The sequence below is a fragment of the Lepidochelys olivacea genome (genome assembly GCF_965140295.1).
Source record: "Lepidochelys olivacea isolate rLepOli2 genome assembly, chromosome: 1".
In the NCBI taxonomy this organism is placed as follows: domain Eukaryota; kingdom Metazoa; phylum Chordata; order Testudines; family Cheloniidae; genus Lepidochelys; species Lepidochelys olivacea.
Window position 1 is genome coordinate 189,796,506 of NC_140411.1, and position 22,117 is coordinate 189,818,622.

The 22,117-nt window shown below is 40.7% G+C and overlaps 1 protein-coding gene across 1 annotated transcript in view; it reads right to left on the reverse strand.

Moving 5' to 3' along the window:
- Positions 1 to 22,117, reverse strand: part of EPHA6 (EPH receptor A6) — an 850,663-nt gene that overhangs the window by 65,034 nt on the left and 763,512 nt on the right. The window contains exon 15 of the mRNA XM_084646856.1: positions 11,472 to 11,681. Within this exon, the coding sequence (XP_084502982.1) occupies positions 11,472 to 11,681 (210 nt within the window). The remainder of the gene's footprint in view (positions 1 to 11,471; positions 11,682 to 22,117) is intronic.

The following is a 22,117-nucleotide window of genomic DNA, read 5'->3' on the forward strand; positions in this document are numbered from 1 at the left end:
AGCTCCATAACAAACTCATTTTCAATTCTGTTATAAAATCCCGCACAATACACATATCCAGTTCCTCACAATTGTACTCACACACAACCTGATATCCAACTTCAGCAAACAATAAGATAGTTAATAGAATTTAACTCTTCACCTAGGTATGTTGATAAAGTATTTGCACATGAGAAATTGGCAGAAGGCAAGGAGAAAGTGAGTTGAAATCCAAGTTGGCAGAGAGACAGCTTGCAACTCTCCTAAAGGCAGCTGCCCCTTTGCCATCATAGACGCTATGTAGCTTATTGATTGGAAAATTTAGTCCACTCTTCCTGCTGGAGACTGAATTAATTATGATAAATTAAGGGAATAACGGTTTAGAATTTAAGAGTAAAAGGTAAAAAAAGACTGGTGCTAAATTTCCAAAATCATTATGGAAAAACTGTTTCCTTGAAAAAGATACATATTTGATACGAAAAAAAGGAATTTAATGGCATCTGAAGAATTATTATATTAAGTTTGGAGACTAAATTCAATCTTTAATGATGCAGGATTAAGTTGCCCCTAAATGCAAATCTCAGTGCAAATTTACTGTGGAGTATTTACTTGTCTCTTCATAGTTTAAGCAACAAACAACTACCGTAAGAAGGGGAACACACCAAGGTACAACAAATCACAAGGATATGGGGAAGGAGACTGTAATTCACACTCACTACTTTTATTCTTGTCCTAAGAAGAATATAATTATAACAGATCTTCCCCAAGTTCTTTTCCTGCTGTGCTTCTGGGTTTAGTTATGTTTTTGCCTTTTTAGCAGGGAATAAAATAAAAAAGCGGGAAAAAACAAACTAAAACAACCAACCAACCAACAAACCCTTAGATGAATCCAGAAGCTCAGCAGGAAAAAAAATCTTAAAAAAGAATCCAAGAACAGGGATCGATTGAAATACAGTAGAACCTCAGAGTACGAACTGACTGACTACCCACACACTTCATTTGGAACTGGAAGTGCAAAATCAGGAAGCAACAGAGACCCGCCCCCAAAAAGCTAATACAGTACAATACCGTATTAAATATAAACTACTAAAAAAATAAAGGGAAAGTTTAAAAAAAGATTTCTGTGCTTGTTTCATTTAAATTAAGATGTTAAAAGTGGCATTTTTCAGCTGCATAGTAAAGTTTCAAAGCTGTATTAAGGCAATGTTCAGTTGTAACCTTTTGAAAGAACCACCATAACGTTTTGTTCAGAGTTACAAACATTTCAGAGTTATGAATAGCCTCCATTCCCGAGGTGTTTGTAACTGTGAGCTTCTACTGTATTTACATTTTGATAAATGACACATGGTCTGTTGCAAATCAGCAAACAAAACAAAACAAAAAACAACCATCATCCCAGTGAGTAGATTTTTTTTTCTACTTTGAAAGATGTGATTTAATCAATTTTGGATGAAGTGACACCTTTAAATGTTACAGGTAGAGAGGAACACAACTGTTTCTGCAATCACATCACTTGTTTGGTCCCGAAGGTTATGTGTGCTTGCACAGAGTGAGCATTGGCTCTAGACTCTCATGTAACTTACCTCTGCACTAGGCTGACCAATCAAGAGGACAGTGGCTTGGTGAAGGAGGTGACATGGAGGGGCTGTATAATAATTTTCCAAGAGCAGATTGCAGAGCCAGTTGGGCTGGAAATTTAAGCAAATGAGACTTCACCACTACCCAAACACCACCACAATCCCACCATGTGTTGTAAAAGACCTATCTTAATTTATACATCTTCTATGTCCCCCCCACACATTGGGAATACAACTCCTTTCCTTTCACACATGGTCTCAGAAGTGAAATAGTTAACACTGCTGACATTTTAAAGTACAACTGGCACCAGAGTCAGCACCCATTGAAACAAACAGAGCAGTTCACTCCTCTCTGCTATTGTTTAAAGCTCTTTGCAAATGCAGGACTTCTCTACATGGTGCGGCCATGCACACGGGAGGGGTGGGATTTCTAAAGCCCAACAACATGGCTGCACAGCACTCCATTAATGCCCACCAGGGAACTTTTAGTGTGCACCAGCAGGGTCCATATGGCCCAGTCACTGCACAACACGTCGGTGCATTTTAGAAATCACCCCCATTTAGTGTGCATTGCTGCCCTGTGTAGACAAGCCCGTAGGCAGACATTGTTGCATTAGTTATAGTATGATCACATTTTGAAGATTTTGTTCACAACCATAAAAGCTCAGGCTTACTTTTAAAAATATGAAAATGGGGTCTCTGCAGAAAAACTGAGGCCTGTGTGCTGACCCTCATCCTTTCCATCTAGTCCCTGCACTTTGGGAAATACTGCCCTGGAGCAACTCTCCAAACATCCTGCACCTCATCCCCAGCAATGGGAAAGACAGAGATGGGAACAGGGTGTTCAAACTTGCACTTCACCCAAGTAATTTGTAGGGAATGGGGAGAAGGGAGAAGGAGGAGCCCAGGAGGCTATTTCTGCTCCTCCTCATTAGCTCTATTGCTACTTGAAGCTGACCATTCTGTCTGGAGCTACGTCAGCAGTGCTGCTCCATGAAATGGAAGGAACCTACCCCTTGTCAAAAATGGTGAGGGGGGACAACCTGAATATGCGCACGTCCTCCAACTAGATGACTCTGAGAATATTCTCTTCCGAGGGAGGGTAAGGAGTTGCACTGCTGTGTAGTGCTCAGTTGGCCAAGAAGAAGATGGGGAAAGGTGGGGGGGTTCATCAGCCCCAAGATACAGGTAGGACCTCTGCAATGCAGAGACTAGCTGGACTACACAAGTTCAGCTAGGCTTTCCCCTGAGATGCCCCATCAGGCAGGAATTCATTTTTTAGCTGATTGGTAGCAAGATCAAATATAAAATCTAGATAAAACAGTATTCAGTGGGATTCTAGAACACTTTCCATATCTTCAGAGGTGAACTGAGTTCCAAATACAAATCCATAATTAGTAATTTTCTGTAGATTCCTCTCATATTGGTGATACTAGAATGTTTTATTTTCATGGTGTCTGCAAAATTAGCTAGATGAGAAACTCTACCCTACCTAACGCAGTTAATGAAAGGGAAAACAAACACTGGTTAATACAAACCCTTGTGGCACCTACTCACTCTCTGACTTTGCCTGAACAGTTACCAGTAATTGTTTCACTCTATTTTCTCCTGGTAAGCTGATTCTTAAAGAAAATTTTCCAGCTATTCTGCTTGTCCCAGCACATAAAAAGTTCATACGATAAGTATCACTTGTCAGCATGAATTAACTAGGTAACTTTTTTTTATACTTTTTAGCAACCTATCGTGCATTTTTTCCTCATTAGGCTGAGCGTAATCCATGTACCATAACAAGAAAATAGATATTGTGTGATTCATGAAAACAACATAATTCACCTAATTTCAATGTATAAATTTGGGGCCCCATTCTGATCTCACTTAAGTTTTGCCCTGGGTTACTATTTAACTAGATTGCTGGCATCAATCTGTTTTGTTCCTCAATTGAATCTAATAACCTTGAAGTGTCTCTGCTCGGGCTACTTTATTCAACTTTAGCATCTCAGGCTGATTTAAGCAGGATCAGGCCCATAAAGTTCACCAAATTATACAGTGAGGACAAGGTAATAATCCTATTTCTACATAAAATTGGGGAAAAAACAAAATATATTAAGGACTGAATTCAGCAATATAACAGATAGGCAGGAGTAATCTTGAATTCTTCTTTATATACCATATAATTCAGTTTGAAGCAGCTTTTTATCTCACTAAATCACATTTAAGGCAGACCTATTAAGGCTTCACCATTAACAGAATCACCAACTTAGTCTCAATGCAGTGGCGCTACAAAGTCTATTCTAACTACATATGCACATTTCCCACATGTACGTGTTTCTCTGGGACTTAGAGTTCCTTCATAATTGCAGATAAACTTTTACTGTATTTTAAAGAAAACTGGTTCATGGGCTACAACATAGGGCTATCTGAAAACAGGGCTACCGAGCCTAAACTCCCTCTGTATTGACTAAAGTTCCTATTTATATGCTAGAAATGTCTTTTTTTTTACGATCTGGTGTTGTCTTGGCAACCTCTAGTAAAAGGTAAAATTTTGTCTCCCTGGAAAAAGGCATACCATTTAGGTCTCTCAGAAGTTGCCTTATCAGTTCCTGATCAATTTGAGACACAAATATTGCAGATGGGGTGTTACTAGGTCTTAATTCCCACTTTCTGTTCCAAAATTGAATCTTGCTGTAGGTCTTGCCTTCCATTACATCAAGTAGAGACAAATCTCTTATTCTCCCCACCCGCTAACCCTAATATCAAAAACACATTTACCCTCAGTTCTGTCAGTAGGTTGGAGGAAAAAAGGATGTCACAGAAGTCAGAAAGCCAGCTTCTGAGATTTTTGTCTTTTCCTGTACTGTTCAAACTATTCAAGAGCTCTTACAGTAGTCTCACAGTCTAAAGCCTTTGGGAAATTTACTAATCCTAAACTACAGTGCTTATTGGCATTCTCCAGCTGCTTCACCTTTCCTAGTTGTAAATTGTCTCTTAACTAGTGTTTCAGTTTGAGCTTGGAGTGCAACAACTTTTCTTAGTAATTTCTTCTCCGGCCTTTTCCTCTCACAACTTCATCTGTCATTTTTTCCAGTTCCTAAACTCCACTCCACTCCCAGATGTACCAAAAACAAAATAAAACCCAAACTAGTATTTTGTACCACTCTACTAACAGTCACGCATAGAGACTCAAATAAATAAATAAAGCTTCTTCAGATTAAATTTTAGAACCAGGGAACTCTACAATTCTCCATAACATCTGTCTTTACGTCAGCCATCAGATGCATCAGCTTTCCTTCAGTTACAGCTGTCTGCTTTCACATGTCAGATTTGTCAGAGGGCCCACTGTCCTTAGCTCAACAGCCCAAAAGAGATGGACACTTTTCTTGGCAATAGTCTGTTTGTGGATCAGTAATGATCCAACCAACCAGGCCTGATCCAGTCATTAAATACACCAGAGAAGGCAAAAATGTTGGTTTGCCTCTCAATTTCATCTCTCTGCAAATGCTGGCCCACTTTCCATCTGAGGCCTGGCTCTTTGTCCACACAGATGGGAGGCAATATACTGGCAGATTCTATGGTGTCCCATGGCATACGTACTTCTCCATGGAGAATCTCTGGAATAATTTTCCCCAAAGCTACTGAAAATATTAATAGGAATAACTCCTGACACTAGCAAAAAATTAGTGGTGTGTGCCAACAGAAAAAGGATAGCAAAATCTGGCAACTTTTTAAAAAAAATGTGATGAGTGCAGTCCAAGAGGTAACCTCCTTCAGATAAAGCTGTATTAGGAAGACTGCGACAAGGGTGGGATGGATTGTCGGACATGTTTTATGAGAAATTAAACACAGAAGTAAATAAATCTTTACAAGGGAAAGTAAAGAGATATTTGCTAAACCACACCAGAAGTATGTGATAGTAGTGAGACCTCAGAACATAGACTAGTGTGTGAAAATAAAAATATATATTGGACAACAACAGAAGAGCAACCTAGGATTCCCCAATGGATTGCAATACTCTCTAGCTAAAGGTTGTGTCTGCTGAGGGGCGCAAGTCCTGTTTGTAATACATGGTCAAAGGGTGTATGTTTAATCAAGCTGCTGCTTTTCATATTTCTTTAGTGTATACAGCCTGTTCTAGCCATAGTACATGACAACTTCATATTCTTTCATTTGAATTCTGCTCTCATACAGTATCTTCTCCAACTGCCAAGAGCTTGGCACCATTGTCTCCTGCACCATGGATGAGAATCTACAAAAAAAAGGGGTCTTACGGCTTCAGATTGGCTTGAGTCTTTCTAGGTAGACTCAGATTGCTAGGAAAATATCTAACTTGTGCCACTTTTTTCTTTTTGGCACAGAAATTAGGGTAAAAAAGGAGGAAGCACTATTTCCTGTGATCACAGAAAGAGTGTGTTGTACTTGGAGATAAATAAAGGAGAGGTGCACAGAACAATATCATTGTGGAATACGCCACAAGGCTCTTCTGTGGAGTACTGCATGCCCTATAGGTAGTTGGCTGTTAGAATCTCTATAAAAAGGAAATAAAGCAACCCATATTGTAGGAGCACAAAGTCTGTATATTAGCACCTGAAGTGCAAGGTTTACTCCGCATGTGGAAAAAGATTATATGGAATTGAATAGATTTTATGCTGCTTTGATAGATCTAGTAACATGCGGATTGGAGTAGAGAAGTTGTCCATGAGTTCTCCCACACGTTTGTTGAGAGCTGAAGGACACAGCTTCAAGGTCAAAACCCTGCGAGTATGAATAAACCAGCCTAAGGAAGTTCCATATTTTTTGCAACTGGAAGAAACTGATCTCTTTGCTTTCTCTTAGCATCATGCTAAAAGCTACCCCAGGTGTCAGTAGATTCTGTTAGTGGATATTTTCCTGGCTTACAAGAGGATATTTATGACTTTTGGTGAGTAACATAATGAGCTTATAACTTTTTACTCAAGAACCACACTGCTAAGATCAGGTTTGTCAAGTTTTTGCAAGGTATCATCTCCTGAGTGAATGAGGTCCTGGCCATTTGGGAAAAAAATAGGTTCCTCCTGACATCCTAACTAGGTCAGAAAACCAATTATGTCTTGGCCAGTAAGCTGCTATAAGGTGACTTTGTGTCCTGGTTTTATCTTCTTCATTATCCAAGGTAGAAAGGGGGATCAGAGAAAATGTATTCTGTAAGATGTTTGGACACAGATGTGAGAGGGTCCACCTTGGGATCTTCCCTTGAGTTAACTTTAAGGCCTGCTTAAGGACCAACAACTTCAAGAGAGTCCTAATTAACTCATCAGATTTTGTGCATATCACCTTTATTATGTGCAGTGTCCTGATGGATTGGATGTAAATAACTGCCAAGTGGAATAGCTGTATAAGATCTTGCTGTAGAATAGTCGTATTGTGGCCCCTGCTGATTTACATATGACATTATGGTTAAGTTGTCTGGTCAGAGAAAAATGTTTTATTTCCAGAAGACTCTTTGAAAGGCTCTCAGGGCCAGCCTCACTAATCAAAGCTCCAGGATGCTGATACCATTCTCTGCTCCATCTGGAGTCAAAGCCTTTAGGAAATGGATAGCAGCTTGTGTGGCTGAGGAGCACACATTGTGAAGGTAAAATTTGTTATAGTTGTCAGGTGAATGCCGCAATTCAACTGTGTTGACAACAGAGAGGAAGCTCAAGGCTTCCTGGGCTATAGTCACATGCTCTAGTGGCATATTGCCACTTTTTTATCATCAATCTATGGCTGAAACCATTATTCCCAGTAACGAATATATGTTCTTCTACCTTGTGTCTCCTGAGAAGAAGGAGAATTGGGATCACAGAGATTAGCTTCTGATTTGACTCTTAGGATATACATATCTTTCCTTACTGTATGCTGATCACGTGTCCCAAACTGAATTATTAACCTTTCTGTTCTTTAAGGATACAGCCATGACTCTAGGTATTAAAACCAAGCAACCAGTGATCCAATTACCAAATAACAAAGAAGGGCAAGAAAATCTCCAAGGGGAGGAAGAGAAGAAGGAAACCCCATGAGTTTAAATTATAGGTAAAATAGTTCATGAATCCAAACTAGTTTTGTGAACCCAACTTTTATGTTTAGAGGTTCACAAAGCCATTTTGCAGGTGTCCTCAATTAATGAAGTCTGACATGAAGCGCTCTCTGCTTCTCTGCAGTTCTAGTCTCAAAAAAGAGCTCAAATGCAGGAAGGAGTGATGCAGAAGGCATGTCAAGTCATTTATAATGCTGTTTGTGGAGAGTTTTCAAGCAAAAAGCTTTGTGTATTATGCTGTGCTTTAGCACTATTAAGAACAGGATAGCTGCCTTTGTGGATAAAGGCTATCATTGTTCAACTCTCTACCCAGTGTGAATGATTGACCAAACAGACATAAACATATCTGACATATGTGCTATAGTCTAAAGCAGGTCATGATTTTACAATGAGTTACCTCATTATTGCAAAATCACAATACTACAGCCAAAAAGGCAGGCACATAATAAAATCTAAGCTCTATGAAACACATGGAACAATCGCTCAATAGTTATATCTGTTAAAATCTATTGAATAGATAAAGCCCATGAAAACTTTCTAAGGTTCTATGATTTTTTTACATTGAATAGGGGAAAATTCCTATTTTTGGTTAAATGGTCTACCATTTCCCAGTGGTTTTAACCAATTGTAACTTGCCTTAAGAATCAAAACAGTTTGATCAATTCCTCCAGCCATCACTATATTCAGTGGGAGGGTTTAAGAAATAAACAAGGGAAGCACATTTACAATGGAATAAATTACAAAGTTTCATGAGTCTTTTGTGTATAGACTATTAATGCTGGAAGTGGTGTATTACAAAAAAGTTGAGACTGGATATATCTGACTTTCTTTTAATTTTTTTCAGTGTGCTGAAACGCTTCCAGTAAATGCCAGCAACATTTTGAAAGATTGTCAGTGTGTAGAATTTCAAACCATTTTTTGGTTTAACACCAAACAGACATACAAACCTGTTGTTTTGCAAAACCCTAGGCATATTATGGTAGCTGCGGTGAATTCAGCAGGATGAACAGAATAGTCACTCCAATAGAAATACACTAGATCAGTTCCACACTGTGGCTGCAATCCACTTCTTAAACTGAAAGCACGTTAAGGAATAGGTTGAGTAGCCATTTTGTTTCTGATCCTTATGATGGGAACCCATAAGTCTATGGGCATTCTGGAAGGATACTCTATTAATTAGAATATGCTGTGTATCTGTGTAATCGTTTTAGTTTCTATGGTGCAGATTAACATTATTTGAAATGAGCATATATTTAGTTAAGATTCTTAAAGTTAGTAAAAAGAACAGGAGTACTTGTGGCACCCTAGAGACTAACAAATTTATTTGAGCATAAACTTTCGTGGGCTACAGCCCACTTCATCGGATGCACAGAATGGAACATATAGTAATATATATATATACACACACACATACACACACACATACAGATAAGCTGGAAGTTACCATACAAACGGTGAGAGGCTAATTAGTTAAGATGAGCTATTATCAGCAGGAGAAAAAATTATTATCACTACAAAAGTTTTTTTCTCCTGCTGATAATAGCTCATCTTAACTAATTAGCCTCTCACAGTTTGTATGGTAACTGCCAACTTATCTGTATGTGTGTGTATATCTATATATATCTTACTATATGTTCCATTCTATGCATCCGATGAAGTGGGCTGTAGCCCACGAAAGCTTATGCTCTAATAAATTTGTTAGTCTCTAGGGTGCCACAAATACTCCTGTTCTTTTTGTGGATACAGACTAACATGGCTGCTACTCTGAAACCTGTCATTAATGTTAGTAATCATTACAAAAAGGGAGTTAAAATTTTATTTTACCAAAAAGACTGTCGTTCAGTATGGAACTTCTGTCGACACACCAACATACTCAATTTCTTATTCCCCTCATACTGCATCCAGTATATCTTATGTGTTGTAAGTCAAGTTTGAACAGTGTTCTCCAGGTTCAAGAATTTAAAAACAAGTATTCTTCATTATAGCCAACACGTTTACTTTTATAGCATAATGCACTTCAGTATTAATATGAGGAGACTTAAACCTTGAAAACAAGGTCAGTACTCTTTCAGATAGTAAACGTAAGCAACATAATTAGATATCTGAAGTATAAATGAGGGGGATGGGTTGATCCTTCAGCTCTTCCACTCATAGTATTCCCACTGAAGGGAGTTCCAGACTCCTGAGTACCTATGAGGTCAAGTCTCTGGTAAGATACTTTTCAGAATATTTTAGATAATGTCAGTGGATCACTGGATGCCAATATCGGTCGAAAAATGTACAAGATCAACTTAATCTTCATCAACACTGCATGCCTTCATCACAGAAATGTGTAAAAATGCCACTAAGAAGATACTGGCAAACTTTCCAATGAACAAAACAAAGTTAACAGCTGAAAAAATATGTTAAAAAAGCTAAACTGTGATTCACGTTTGAGTAGATGGATCCATAATGTTAACAGCATAGTAAGTTATCCCACTTCTCTAATTTTAAGAAGACCAAAAGAAATTAACATTCTTTATGCTAAAAAAGGCAGCATTTTTATTAATTTGATACTGAGGGAATAACCTGTGAAGAAAAATGATAAACTAGCAAGCTTGTTCAGGGCTTTAAGGGGACTGAATAAATCAACATATTGCTATACTACCAGATAGTTCAAAAACAAGCTAGTCCATATGAAATTGCTAAAGGTTTGAGTGCTTAATAAAGGTGATCACAAACACAGTTATAAAGACTTGCATGTGATCCAATTATGTTAGAATGCATTCTACCTGGAAAACAATGACCAAATGTTTCATGTGGTTCATAGGAATCAGCGAGAATTTTTTGTTCACTTTTTAAAAAAGCATGTCTTTGCAAATTTACACCAGGGCTGTGGGTGGGTATGATGGGGATTTATAAACCCCTAACTGAGGCCAAGACAAGAGAAAGCTGGAACAGGACTGGGCCAGGAAAGCTCCGCTCCTCAGGCACTGCCAAGCATGTTCCTGGGGAAAGGAGCAGTATGAAAAGAGCTCCAGCAGCCCAGCTAGTGGGGAAAGAGAGTTCCAGCAGCCCAGCTAGTGGGGAAGGAGAGAAACCATTTTCAGGAGGTGAAGGAGTGATTACCGAGGTGGCCCTGCTGTGAGGTTCCCCCACACCCCCCTGTAGGGACCACTCCAGATATAGGGAGAACTGTGTGCAGGGCACCAGAGGGTTGCCTGCATCAGGCCTGAGACTCTGGGGGTTTGGAACAAGGACTATTATCAAACAGCAGCCGTGCCCCAAACTGAGACATTGGGTGGGGTAGGAAGTGGCTGGGGAAGGTGAACGGGAGGTGACCCAAGTGTAGGCCAGGTGGTGCTGTCACACTTTCAGGGCCCTAGTCTGGGACCTGGTGGAATGGGAGGACCTGGGTTACCCTATCACCTCCAGATTCCCCTATGCTTAGTCCTGGGACAGGCAGGACTAGGGTGCTACTGACAAGAAAGCTGACCCAGCTGACCCCTGTTCAGGGAGCCCCTCACACAGTGAACTGAGAGAGAGACTAGAGCAGCAGGCCCTGACCACTAGGCCTGCTGACTGGACAGACCACTCTGCTACTGTGGGGAAAAAGGGAGTGGAAATGTTGCTGGCATTTACTGAGAGGAGTAAAACGCTGGTTGATAAGAAAACTGGGTGGCTTCGGCATTACTTAAAAACCTTCAGTGAAGATTACATTTAAAAAAAACAGCCCAGTTATCCAAGCCCCACACACTAATAATGAAACAAAACAGTCAATCCAAACTACTATGTCTGAGGCACAAATTAGGTTGAAATAGGAATAAAACAAATGCAGTTGACACAATTTAATAAACTGTTCAAATTAGATAAGAGACACTCACACTTGTTGTGTAAGCAGCTTCAGGGTCATCCTCTAACACTCGTGACAGACCAAAATCAGAGACTTTACACATGAGGTTACTGTTGACTAAAATATTACGGGCTGCCAGATCACGATGTACATAGCCCATATCTGAGAGATACTTCATGCCAGATGCAATTCCACGAAGCATGCCAACCAGCTGGATGACTGTGAAGTGTCCATCATGTTTCTGCAAGTAAGATAGTGCACAGTATAAGTTCAAGGAACATTTCTAGTTTTGATGTATTTAACACTATTTACATAAACTGCAGTTTGCATTTAAAAACTGATTATAGATTTAGGGTCCAATCCTGCACTTCCAATCCAGGCAAACCTCCCAGTGCAAATCCACTGTTATCACTTGCTAGTATTCCCACTGTTAGTTGATTCTCCTCCTTCTTGCCCCCTCCTTTCTCTGCAGCCCTTCAGCTCTCCAACCTCTCTCTGTCCATTATGTGGGTCACCTTCCTTTTCCCTTTCTTTCCCTCCCCTCCATCAAATCCCCCTTCTAATCCATCAATTCCCTTGTCTTCCCAACCTTCAGTCCCCAGTGCCCCTTCCCTCCAAATTCCCAAAAACCTAAAATCAATTTTGGACTATAAATGAAACAATATATAACAAAGTCCCTCCTCCCACAAACATCTAAGACCCAATGGAAATGACATGCTGTATATCTGCTATTACTCCACTCACTTTAGCTTTGTATGCAGTATCCCTTTGTATTGTCAAAAATAGCTAAATGCAGTCTGAAGGCTTGAAGCACATATAGTATTAATCAGTAATTTCAGCAGAGTGGATACTCTTATTTTTCTTTTGCTGGGAACAAGTCATAAAAATGCAACTCTTTCTACTGGCCTCTTAACTACTGTATAACATACCAGTAGCTATTGGTGCAAATCATTCAGTATTTTTAAAAACAGTAGTATATTTCCCCCCCTTAAGTGTTAAATGATTAGGAGCCCTGTATAAGTCAATATAGCTGATCTTATACAAGTTGAGTGTATTCACAATTTGTAACCCTCCCTTAGCACTGTAGTGAAGACACATGCATGTGTTATTTCTGATCTTTATTTTGGAGCTACTGAAAATGCTTTTGAGTCTAACTTTCGACATCCCTCTGTAATCAACCCTCATAAGCACCGAAACTCCAAGATGTGTCCTTTTAGGTCAAAAAAAGACCCACAGAGTGGACACATGATCAGATTTGTAAAGCTTTCAGCTGTAAGTCTCCAATCAAAGCAGAGATTTACAGACCCTCCATTTAAGCCAGTCATTTGTAATAGTTTTGCTCTTTAATGTCTACAACTTTATTATGCGCTTTAGAAGCAAAATGACTGGCATGTGATAAACATTAACTCTGAGAACCAATAAGTTTCATAATTACTTTTTCCTCCTGGATATCCTGTAACTGTCCCAGCTGCTTCAATACTGTGCAGCCTACATGTCCTCAGCTCTGCTATCACAGAAGTCAATGCTGATCCCCCAAAGAGTCATGCTGCATCTACATAATCCACTGATTCTTCCTCTGCCCGCCCAACTGCCATCTACAGTTAGGCTGGTCCACAGTTAGCAGTCAAAGCATTGGGAAGGATGCAGTGAGGTACCCTGACACTCCATAAGTGGGGAGATGGTTCCTTCTTAAAGGGGCAATATTGCATTGGGGGAATCTCCCAGATGAAAGCTCAATGATTGGGGCTATCGTGCCAAAAATCTCCACTTGGCAATTAGGAACAGAGAGATAAAACGGGATCTTCTCACTGACTCCAAATCCTCTCCCTCCCAATAATTAAGGAACCTATTCTGTCCTTCCCCTGTTGCAGCCACACAGGCCTAGGTGGTCTGACCTAGCAGCCACAGCTGGGCTACTGTTAGTCACAAGTCAGTAGTCAGGGAGCAGGGATCAGAGTAATGGCTTAAAGCCAGGATCAAAAGGCAAGAGTCAAGGTCAGAGTTAGGCCAGGGTCAGAGATGGCTACCAGGCTGGAATCATGAGGCAAGAGTCAGGGTCAGCATCAGGCTGGGGTCAGAAATTGGAAATCAGCAAGTGATGCGAAGTCTGGAGTCAAAGAACCCTGCATAGCTGCCCAGACAACTTCCTGGAGCACTCTCCATGGTGAAATAGTGACCATGGGCCAATCAGAAGGCCACAAGGTGCTGTCACTCTGGACCTTTTGGGCGGTACTTCCTGCAGTTCCCAATCTCCACAGTGCTCTTTGGATGTGGCTCTGCATTGTCTCCCAATGATGATGTGAGAATGTCATCTGCCCCACACCTGGATTCTAGTCTTGTGGATCCTTACAAGAATTCTTATAGTTTTAGGGCTTTTATAACTGCTAAACATCTAAGACTGGAGTCACCTAGGCCTGGCCAAGGATCCGTGTCAAAAACTCATATTCATCAGTTCTCCACCCACAGAACAGATGCAGGTTAGTCTGACCCCACCCCTCTATCCCAACATACTCAAACATCCCCTGTTGGCCAGGTGCAGAGAGTTCATGTGGCGACCTAGCAGTAACTTGCTCCTTATAGCTACATACATTTGCTTCAGTATTTGGTTCAACGTGTCTAGAACTGAACTTTTCTCCCAACATCTTTGGACTCCCACACCTCATTATCATTGCTGACTGTTCTACCTGCACCACCTCCCTGGGAATCCAGGTTCAAAATCTCAGACTCATTTGCAACACCTCCAGGTCTCCCTCTAAAAACCAAAAAATATCATCCTTTCCTCTACTCTCTACTCCTAAATATCTGGACGGTGTCTAGATAATAACTTTTCTTAAAATATAACCTCTTTATACTCGCCACATTCTAATATAACTGAAATGCCTATGATAAAATTCATCTTGCTCTTCTGACATTCCAACTACGTCTCCCCATCCTTGTAATCCCTTTATTAACTTTGTGTTGTACTGCATCAAGTTCAAGCTTCTAATCCCCAACTTCCAGTCTCTTCACAGGTTTCACATCTGTCTACATTTTGTCTCTAATTTCACCCTTCTTTCCCTCTCACTCCATATATCCTCTCCCGTAACTGCTCCCCTTTTCCCTTCCCACACTTGGCTGTGCATCTCATTTCATGCTGCCCCCACACTTGGAACAGTCTCCCTTTTCCTGGCAGCTAAACATCCTTCTTCTTCCATATCTTTCCTTAATCACTTCTTTTGCATTGATTTCCATGCCAATTTTATTCCCTTGCTATCTCTGAACTGCTGTTTTCCCCACATATCATACTTGTCTGTCTGACTTAAGCTGACCAGGATAGAGACCCTGGGTCAAGTCATCCCTTGAGCAGTTCAACTGAGTCAATGAAGTTACACAAGGTAAGAACTAGACCCCCTCCCCAAAGTCTTATGCATTTGTAAATCTCTATGTGCTCCTGGGAGTCAACACAATCCTCTGGCAACTTTCCCACATGTCTTGCTTCATTTATGTGTCCTAAGGAGACATAAAACACTCTCTATCATACATCTGAATGATACAGTAGTTGTTATCCAGGGCTTAGTTCCAATTCCCAGGGCTTAGATATGCAATGTGCTTTTGATATGATTCCCACCTGGCTGCAGAGGGTGTTCATCAGCACTGGCAACAATTCAGAAAATGGTGAATTTGTGCAGTTCCATCAAATTTTTAAACAGGCTTTAATAACTTTACCAAATAAACTTTTGTCATCAGCTGAGGATATATCTAATGTCTGCCTGATTCTGCATTTATGCTTCCTATCTAATGCTTTGGGAAATGTTGTTTTATGTTCAACTACAGATTTGTCTTGCAAAATCCTACTTAAATGAAAGGTTTCAGAGTAGCAGCTGTGTAAGTCTGTATTCGCAAAAAGAAAAGGAGTAATTGTGGCATCCGATGAAGTGAGCTGTAGCTCACGAAAGCTTATGCTCAAATAAATTTGTTAGTCTCTAAGGTGCCACAAGTCCTCCTTTTCTTTTTATTTAAATGAATCATTCCAATCAACCTACAGAACCTTCCAATCATTCTATAGCAGTGAATCTTAGTGTGCTTAAAATGTTATAGGCTGGTGGAGAGGATCAGTTAACTCAACAAAAATATCCCTCTCAGAAGGTCTACATTAGAAGCACCACATCTTAACTTAAAAGTTTTCAGAATGTGCTAGATACAGCCAGACAAAATAAGTATTTTACTTTGCCAAAAAAATGTAAAAGCCTAAAATTTGGCTATAGCTCAGCCCTTTGCAATCGAAGCAAAAAAAATCTGCTTCTGCACAAGCTTTCTCCATTTTGAGCACCAAGTAACTGTTTTGGTAGAATTTTCTGTATTGCTTCTGAGATCCTTCAGCTCTATCTTCAGTTCTCACTGGTTACTCTACCCTTTACATCTGAGTGAGCTCTAAACACTGAGTTAATGTTCTACTTTCCAGAAAGCAAATAAGATTTGACACAAGTATATAATGATATCGGACTGCAAGTGACAAAGATTCTATTTCAGTTTTAATTGATTATATGTTAGAAGTCAATAATTAGTTTACCAGGAACTAGTAGGCCTAATTTATATCTTATTGGCTGTTGACAGGTTCTTTGGATCATTTTTCATGAAAGCCAACTTCTCTTTGCTATAGTGTATTTGTTGTTATTATTTTACTAAGCATTGTACTAAGCACAAAGAACTTTACACAAATTCCTCAAGAATCACATTGCAACTAGGTATTACACAGACATATAATTCATGTTTTCATCATTATGTGGCAGGCACTCAGATTTTTATTTTTGTCATTGAATTATGTCAGCTGTCAACTTCTTCTTTAGTGAACAGGACTCCATATAATGGATACCAAGTAATTTCATAAAACATAATAGAAATTATTTTAGTTCATTTTAAACAGTGCTGAATGATACTGTTTCACAATAGTTCCAAGTGCTTCCAGATCCAAGATTCAAGTATTATATACTCGTGTATTATGCCATCAGAACAGACTAGGGATGCGTATCTTCTTCCTTTACAGTAACAGACTATGTTATCTCTAGTAGTGCTCAGATTGGAAACAAAATACCAGCAGTTGCCCAGTAGCCTCAACTGTTCCACCCCCCTTCTCATCTAAAGCAGTAATAAGCAGGGGATATGACATAACCATTTACCCTCCTTCTGCCCCCCCATCCCTAAAGCACTTGTCTCTAGAACACAGCTACTGCAGAATGCTCAGCACACACTTTTATACAATTGTTTCAGCACCACTACTGATTTAAAATCTTTACATTGGCTCCCCTTAAGACTCCATATCACTTTGAATTTTTTGTTGTTGTACATATTAATTACTAAATTATTTTTGTACTCCAGATCATTAGACATATGACCCTTGTCACTTCATTAGACATATGACCCTTGTCACTAAATGGGCAGAATATTTACAATGGTTGTCATTTTAAACAACCTGTTCTTTGAGCAGAACATAACTATGGTGTCTGTGGATAATGTTGGCTCTACAATGGCAACTATGGTAGTTTGCCCTCAGCCTAATCTTGAACCCCATGGATGATGGGACGTTATGTAACTATAATACTTGATTTTGTGGTATTTATTTCCAGCTCAATTTTTAAATGCCCAATCTGTTTTTTGGTTCAGAGAAAAAAAATTGCTGCCTTAACAGTCCCTACAAAAGGTACTGAAATGCTGGCTTTCTCCTACTGGGAAAGGAGTGCGCCTCCAATAAATAAGAGTGGAAGTGCATGTTGTGTCTGAAGGGAAAAGACAGAGTATTAGTTATGAGCTTTGATGTTGTTGCCTCTCTTGCTGCAGATAAATAAGAAAGGGAACCATTAAATTTAGCAATGGCATGTGGCCTCTTTTCCCCAAAGATGACTTTCTGACTAGTGAGGCCACATTAGATGGATTTACAACATGTACTTTACAACTTCATTTTATAGAACTCTCTCCAAGTCTTCATTTTTCTCTTTCCCTCCCTTTTCCCCAACGTTATTTAATGTAGGCTTCCACTGCAGCATCTAACCTCTAGCTGACAGGAAGGGTGAGGTTGATGGCAAAGCTGCTCTGGGAATTACATAATAATGGCTGTTGCCTCCAAGAGCAATATACTCAGAGACTTCTTCCCTCCAGAAACTTATCTTTCACTTCTTTTAGCCTCTACTAGACTTGCCTTGGGGAATTAAAGTTTGGTAATAAATCCTGGCCTTATAGTTTACAGTATAGTCTGCTACTGTTCATGCATCAAGATAGCTCAACAAATTATTTTATATAGTCTTTAAAAACACTTTTTTTGAGGAAGAGGATTAATTGTTTTACAGTGTTTTGGTACATGATGCTTCTCAGTATTGAAATCTAGCTTTTTCTATGACCACTTATTGTTTTACAATGAAAGAGAAAATAATGGCATAGGCTTCTAAGCAGGAGCAGGGGCCTTTCAGAAAGAGGGACTACTCAAAAATGAGGAATTTAGTTAAACAGAAATTAAAAGGTACAGTGCAAAAAGTGAAATTCCTGCAAGTTGCATGGAAACTTTTTAAAGAAACCATAATAGAGGCTCAACTTAAATGTATACCCCAAATTAAAAAACATAGTAAGAGAACCAAAAAAGTGCCATCGTGGCTAAACAACAAAGTAAAAGAAGCAGTGAAAGGCAAAAGCCATCCTTTAAAAAGTGGAAGTTCAATCCTAGTGAGGAAAATAGAAAGGAGCATAAACTCTGGCAAATGACGTGTAAAAATATAATTAGGAAGGCCAAAAAAGAATTTGAAGAACAGCTAGCCAAAGACTCAAAAAGTAATCGCAATTTTTTTTTTAAAGTACATCAGAAGCAGGACGCCTGCTAAACAACCAGTGGGGCCACTGGACAATTGAGATGCTAAAGGAGCACTCAAGGATGATAAGGCCATTGTGGAGAAACTAAATGAATTCTTTGCATTGGTTTTCATGACTGAGGATGTGAGGGAAATTCCCAAACCTGAGCCATTCTTTTTAGGTGACAAATTTGAGGAACTGTCACAGATTGAGGTGTCATTAGAGGAGGTTTTGGAACAAACTGATAAACAGGACCAATGGTATTCACCCAGGAGTTCTGAAGGAACTCAAATGTGAAATTGCAGAACTACGAATTGTAGTTTGTAACCTATTATTTAAATCAACTTCTGTACCAAATGACTGGAGGATAGCTAATGTGATGCCAATTTTTAAAAAGGGCACCAGAAGTGATCCTGACAATTACAGGCCAGTAAGCCTGACTTCAGTACTGGGCAAACTCGTTGAAACTATAGTAAAGAACAAAATTGTCAGACACATAGATGAACGTGATTTCTTGGGGAGGATTCAACATGGTTTTTGTAAAGGGAAATCAGGCCTCACCAATCTACTAGATTCTTTGAGGGGGTCAGCAAACATGTAGACAAGGGGGATCCAGTGGATATAGTATACTTAGATTTTCAGAAAGCCTTTGACAAAGTCCCTCACCAAAGGCTCTTAAGCAAAGTAAGCTGTCATGGGATAAGAGGGAAGGTCCTCTCACGGATTGGTAGTGGGTTAAAATACAGAAAACAAAGGGTAAGAATAAATGGTCAGTTTTCAGAATGGAGAGAGGTAAATAGTGTTGTCTTCCAGGGGTTTGTACTGGGACTAGTCCTATTCAGCATATCCATAAATGATCTGGAAAAAGGGCCAGAGCAAAGACAAAAGGGAATTGTCTTTTGTGAGCTGGAGTTTTCTCTACCTAAAGGCAGGGTAGTTAACCTCCTGCAGGGAAATTCACAAGTCTTCACAGACCTGAAGTTGTTTTTTACCTAAAAACAACTAGAGAGGTTTTCTGTCTATTTGCCTGGAGACAAAGGTGTTAGTTTTTGGGTTTTTTTTTTTTTTTTTAGGATTTTGATTTTTTGAACAAAAAGCACAGATCTTAAAAAGGAATTTTTTTTTCCTTTGGGCTGCTGAAAAGCAGGTTTTTGGCTGAAAGCAGTTAGAGTTTTTTTTCTCTGCTTTGGGTCCAGAGCAGAGACAAAAGGGAATTATCTTTTGTGAGCTGGAGTTTTCTCTACCTAAAGGCAGGGTAGTTAACCACCTGTAGGGAAATTCACCAGTCTTCACAGACCTTAAGAAGGTTTTTTTTTGTTTTTTTTTTAACCTAAGAGCAACTAGAGGGATTTTCTGCCTATTTGCCTGGAGACAAAGGTGTTAGGGTTTTTTTTTTTTTAGGATTTCTCTGTAAGCTGACAATCAGTATCAGAGAACATAGGTATCCGGACAGCACAACAAAATTTTACAAGCCAAGGGTTTTTTTTGTTTTGTTTTCTTTCTAACTCTCAGGTGTAAAGTTAGTTAAAAACAGAGAGGTTACGATGACAGACTCCACGGTTCAACAAAAGCTGGAATTAGCCAGATTTGAGGGTGAGGAAAAACAAAAGGAACATGAAAGACAGATAGAACTCATGCGGATGAAAATGGAAGAAAAGGAAAAAGAGAGGAAGCATGCACTGGAGATGGAGAAGGCAAAGGCTCAGCAGAATATACTAACAAACCCTAGCAATCCTTCTCCAGGTACCACTTCCCATCCCAGAAAGTTCCCCATCTACAAGGCAGGCGATGATACCAATGCCTTCTTAGAAAACTTCGAAAGGGCCTGCCTTGGGTACAGCATCTCTACAGACCAATACATGGTAGAGCTGAGGCTGCAGCTCAGTGGACCCTTAGCTGAGGTGGTGGCTGAAATGCCTAAAGAACACATCAACCAGTATGAACTGTTTAAAACCAAGGCGAGAGTCAGAATGGGGCTAACACCCGAGTATTCCCGTCGGCGGTTCAGAGCCCTAAGGTGGAAACCAGACGTGTCATTTACCTGACATGCCTACCACATTGTGAAACATTGGGATGCCTGGATATCAGGAGCAAGTGTTAAATCTCCAGAAGATTTGCCCTTCCTAATGCAAATGGAACAGTTCTTAGAGGGTGTTCCTTAGGAAATAGAAAGATACATCTTAGACGGGAAGCCCAAAACTGTAATCGAGGCAGAGGAGATTGGAGCCAAATGGGTGGAGGTGGCAGAAAGGAAAAAAACTGGTCGCAGTTGGAGCGGATACCAGAAGGGACAACTTCAGACCACACCTACTATCGGGGGCAGCCCAAGGCCCCAACTACCCCCCAAGGAAACCTCCAGAAACCTTATCGTCCCGCCACACCGTTCTCCAGCAACCCACCTCACCCCAGTGACCCGTCAGCTGGACGATGTTTTAAATGTAACGAGCCGGGGCATGTAAAGGCCAACTGCCCCAAGAACCCCAACAGATTACAGTTCATTGCAGTGGAATCATACCAGAGGTCCTCTGGCCCAGATACCTCCCAGATACCCTTGGAGCGGAGGGAAACTGTGAGTGTGGGCGGGAACAAGGTCACTGCGTGGAGGGACACCGGAGCACAAGTGTCTGCTATCCATGCTTCCTTAGTGGACCCCATCTTAATCGACCCAGAGGTCCAAGTGATGATTCAACCCTTCAAGTCCAACTCTTTCAATTTGCCTACAGCCAAGTTGCTTGTCCAGTACAAGGGCTGGTCAGGAATGTGGACTTTTGCAGTCTATGATGATTATCCCATCCCCATGCTGTTGGGGGAACACTTGGCCAACCAAGTGAAGCGAGCCAAGAGGGTGGGAATGGTCACCCGCAGCTAGGCTAAACAAGCCGTCATTCCTAGCTCTGTTCCGGAAACTTCTACCAGGACCCAGTCAGAGGTGATGGACCCGGACACCGGGACGATGTCTGCAACAGCAGTAGTGGATCCAGTCCCAGACAGAGCCAGAACCAGAACCGGTGGAACTACTAGCACCAGACCCATTGCCAGCACTGAATCCAGTACTTGCAACCCCAACACCAGAGGGCCCCACCGAACCTGAACCGGCAGCAGCCCATAACCCTACACAAGAGGTTCAGCCGGAACCTGAACCCCAACATAGTACACCAGTGGAGAGCGGTTCACTGTCAACGGAAACAGCCCCATCCCCTACATCGCTTCCAAAGGGACCAAGCCGAGGTCCACAATCCAATGAGGAACTGATGTCTCCAGCATCAAGGGAACAGTTCCAGACAGAAGAGGAAGCAGATGAAAGCCTCCAGAGAGCTTGGACGGCGGCACGAAGCAAGCCACCAACTCTCAGCTCTTCCAATCGATCCAGGTTTGTTGTAGAAAGAGGACTTTTATACAAGGAAATTCTTTCTGGTGGACACCAGGAAGACTGGCATCCTCAGAGACAGTTGGTAATTCCAACTAAGTACCGGGTCAAGCTCTTGAGCTTAACCCACAATCATCCTAGTGGCCATGCTCGGGTGAACAGGACCAAAGACCGTTTGGGGAGGTCATTCCACTGGGAGGGACTGGGCAAGGATGTTTCTACCTATGTCCGGTCTTGTGAGGTATGCCAAAAGGTAGGAAAACCCCAAGACTAGGTCAAATACCCTCTCCAGCCACTCCCTATCATTGAAGTTCCATTTCAGTGAGTAGCTGTGGATATTCTGGGTCCTTTTCCGAAAAAGACACCCAAAGGAAAGCAGTACATACTGACTTTCATGGATTTTGCCACCCGATGGCCGGAAGCAGCAGCTCTAAGCAACACCAGGGCTAAAAGTGTGTGCCAGGCACTAGCAGACATTTTTGCCAGGGTAGGTTGGC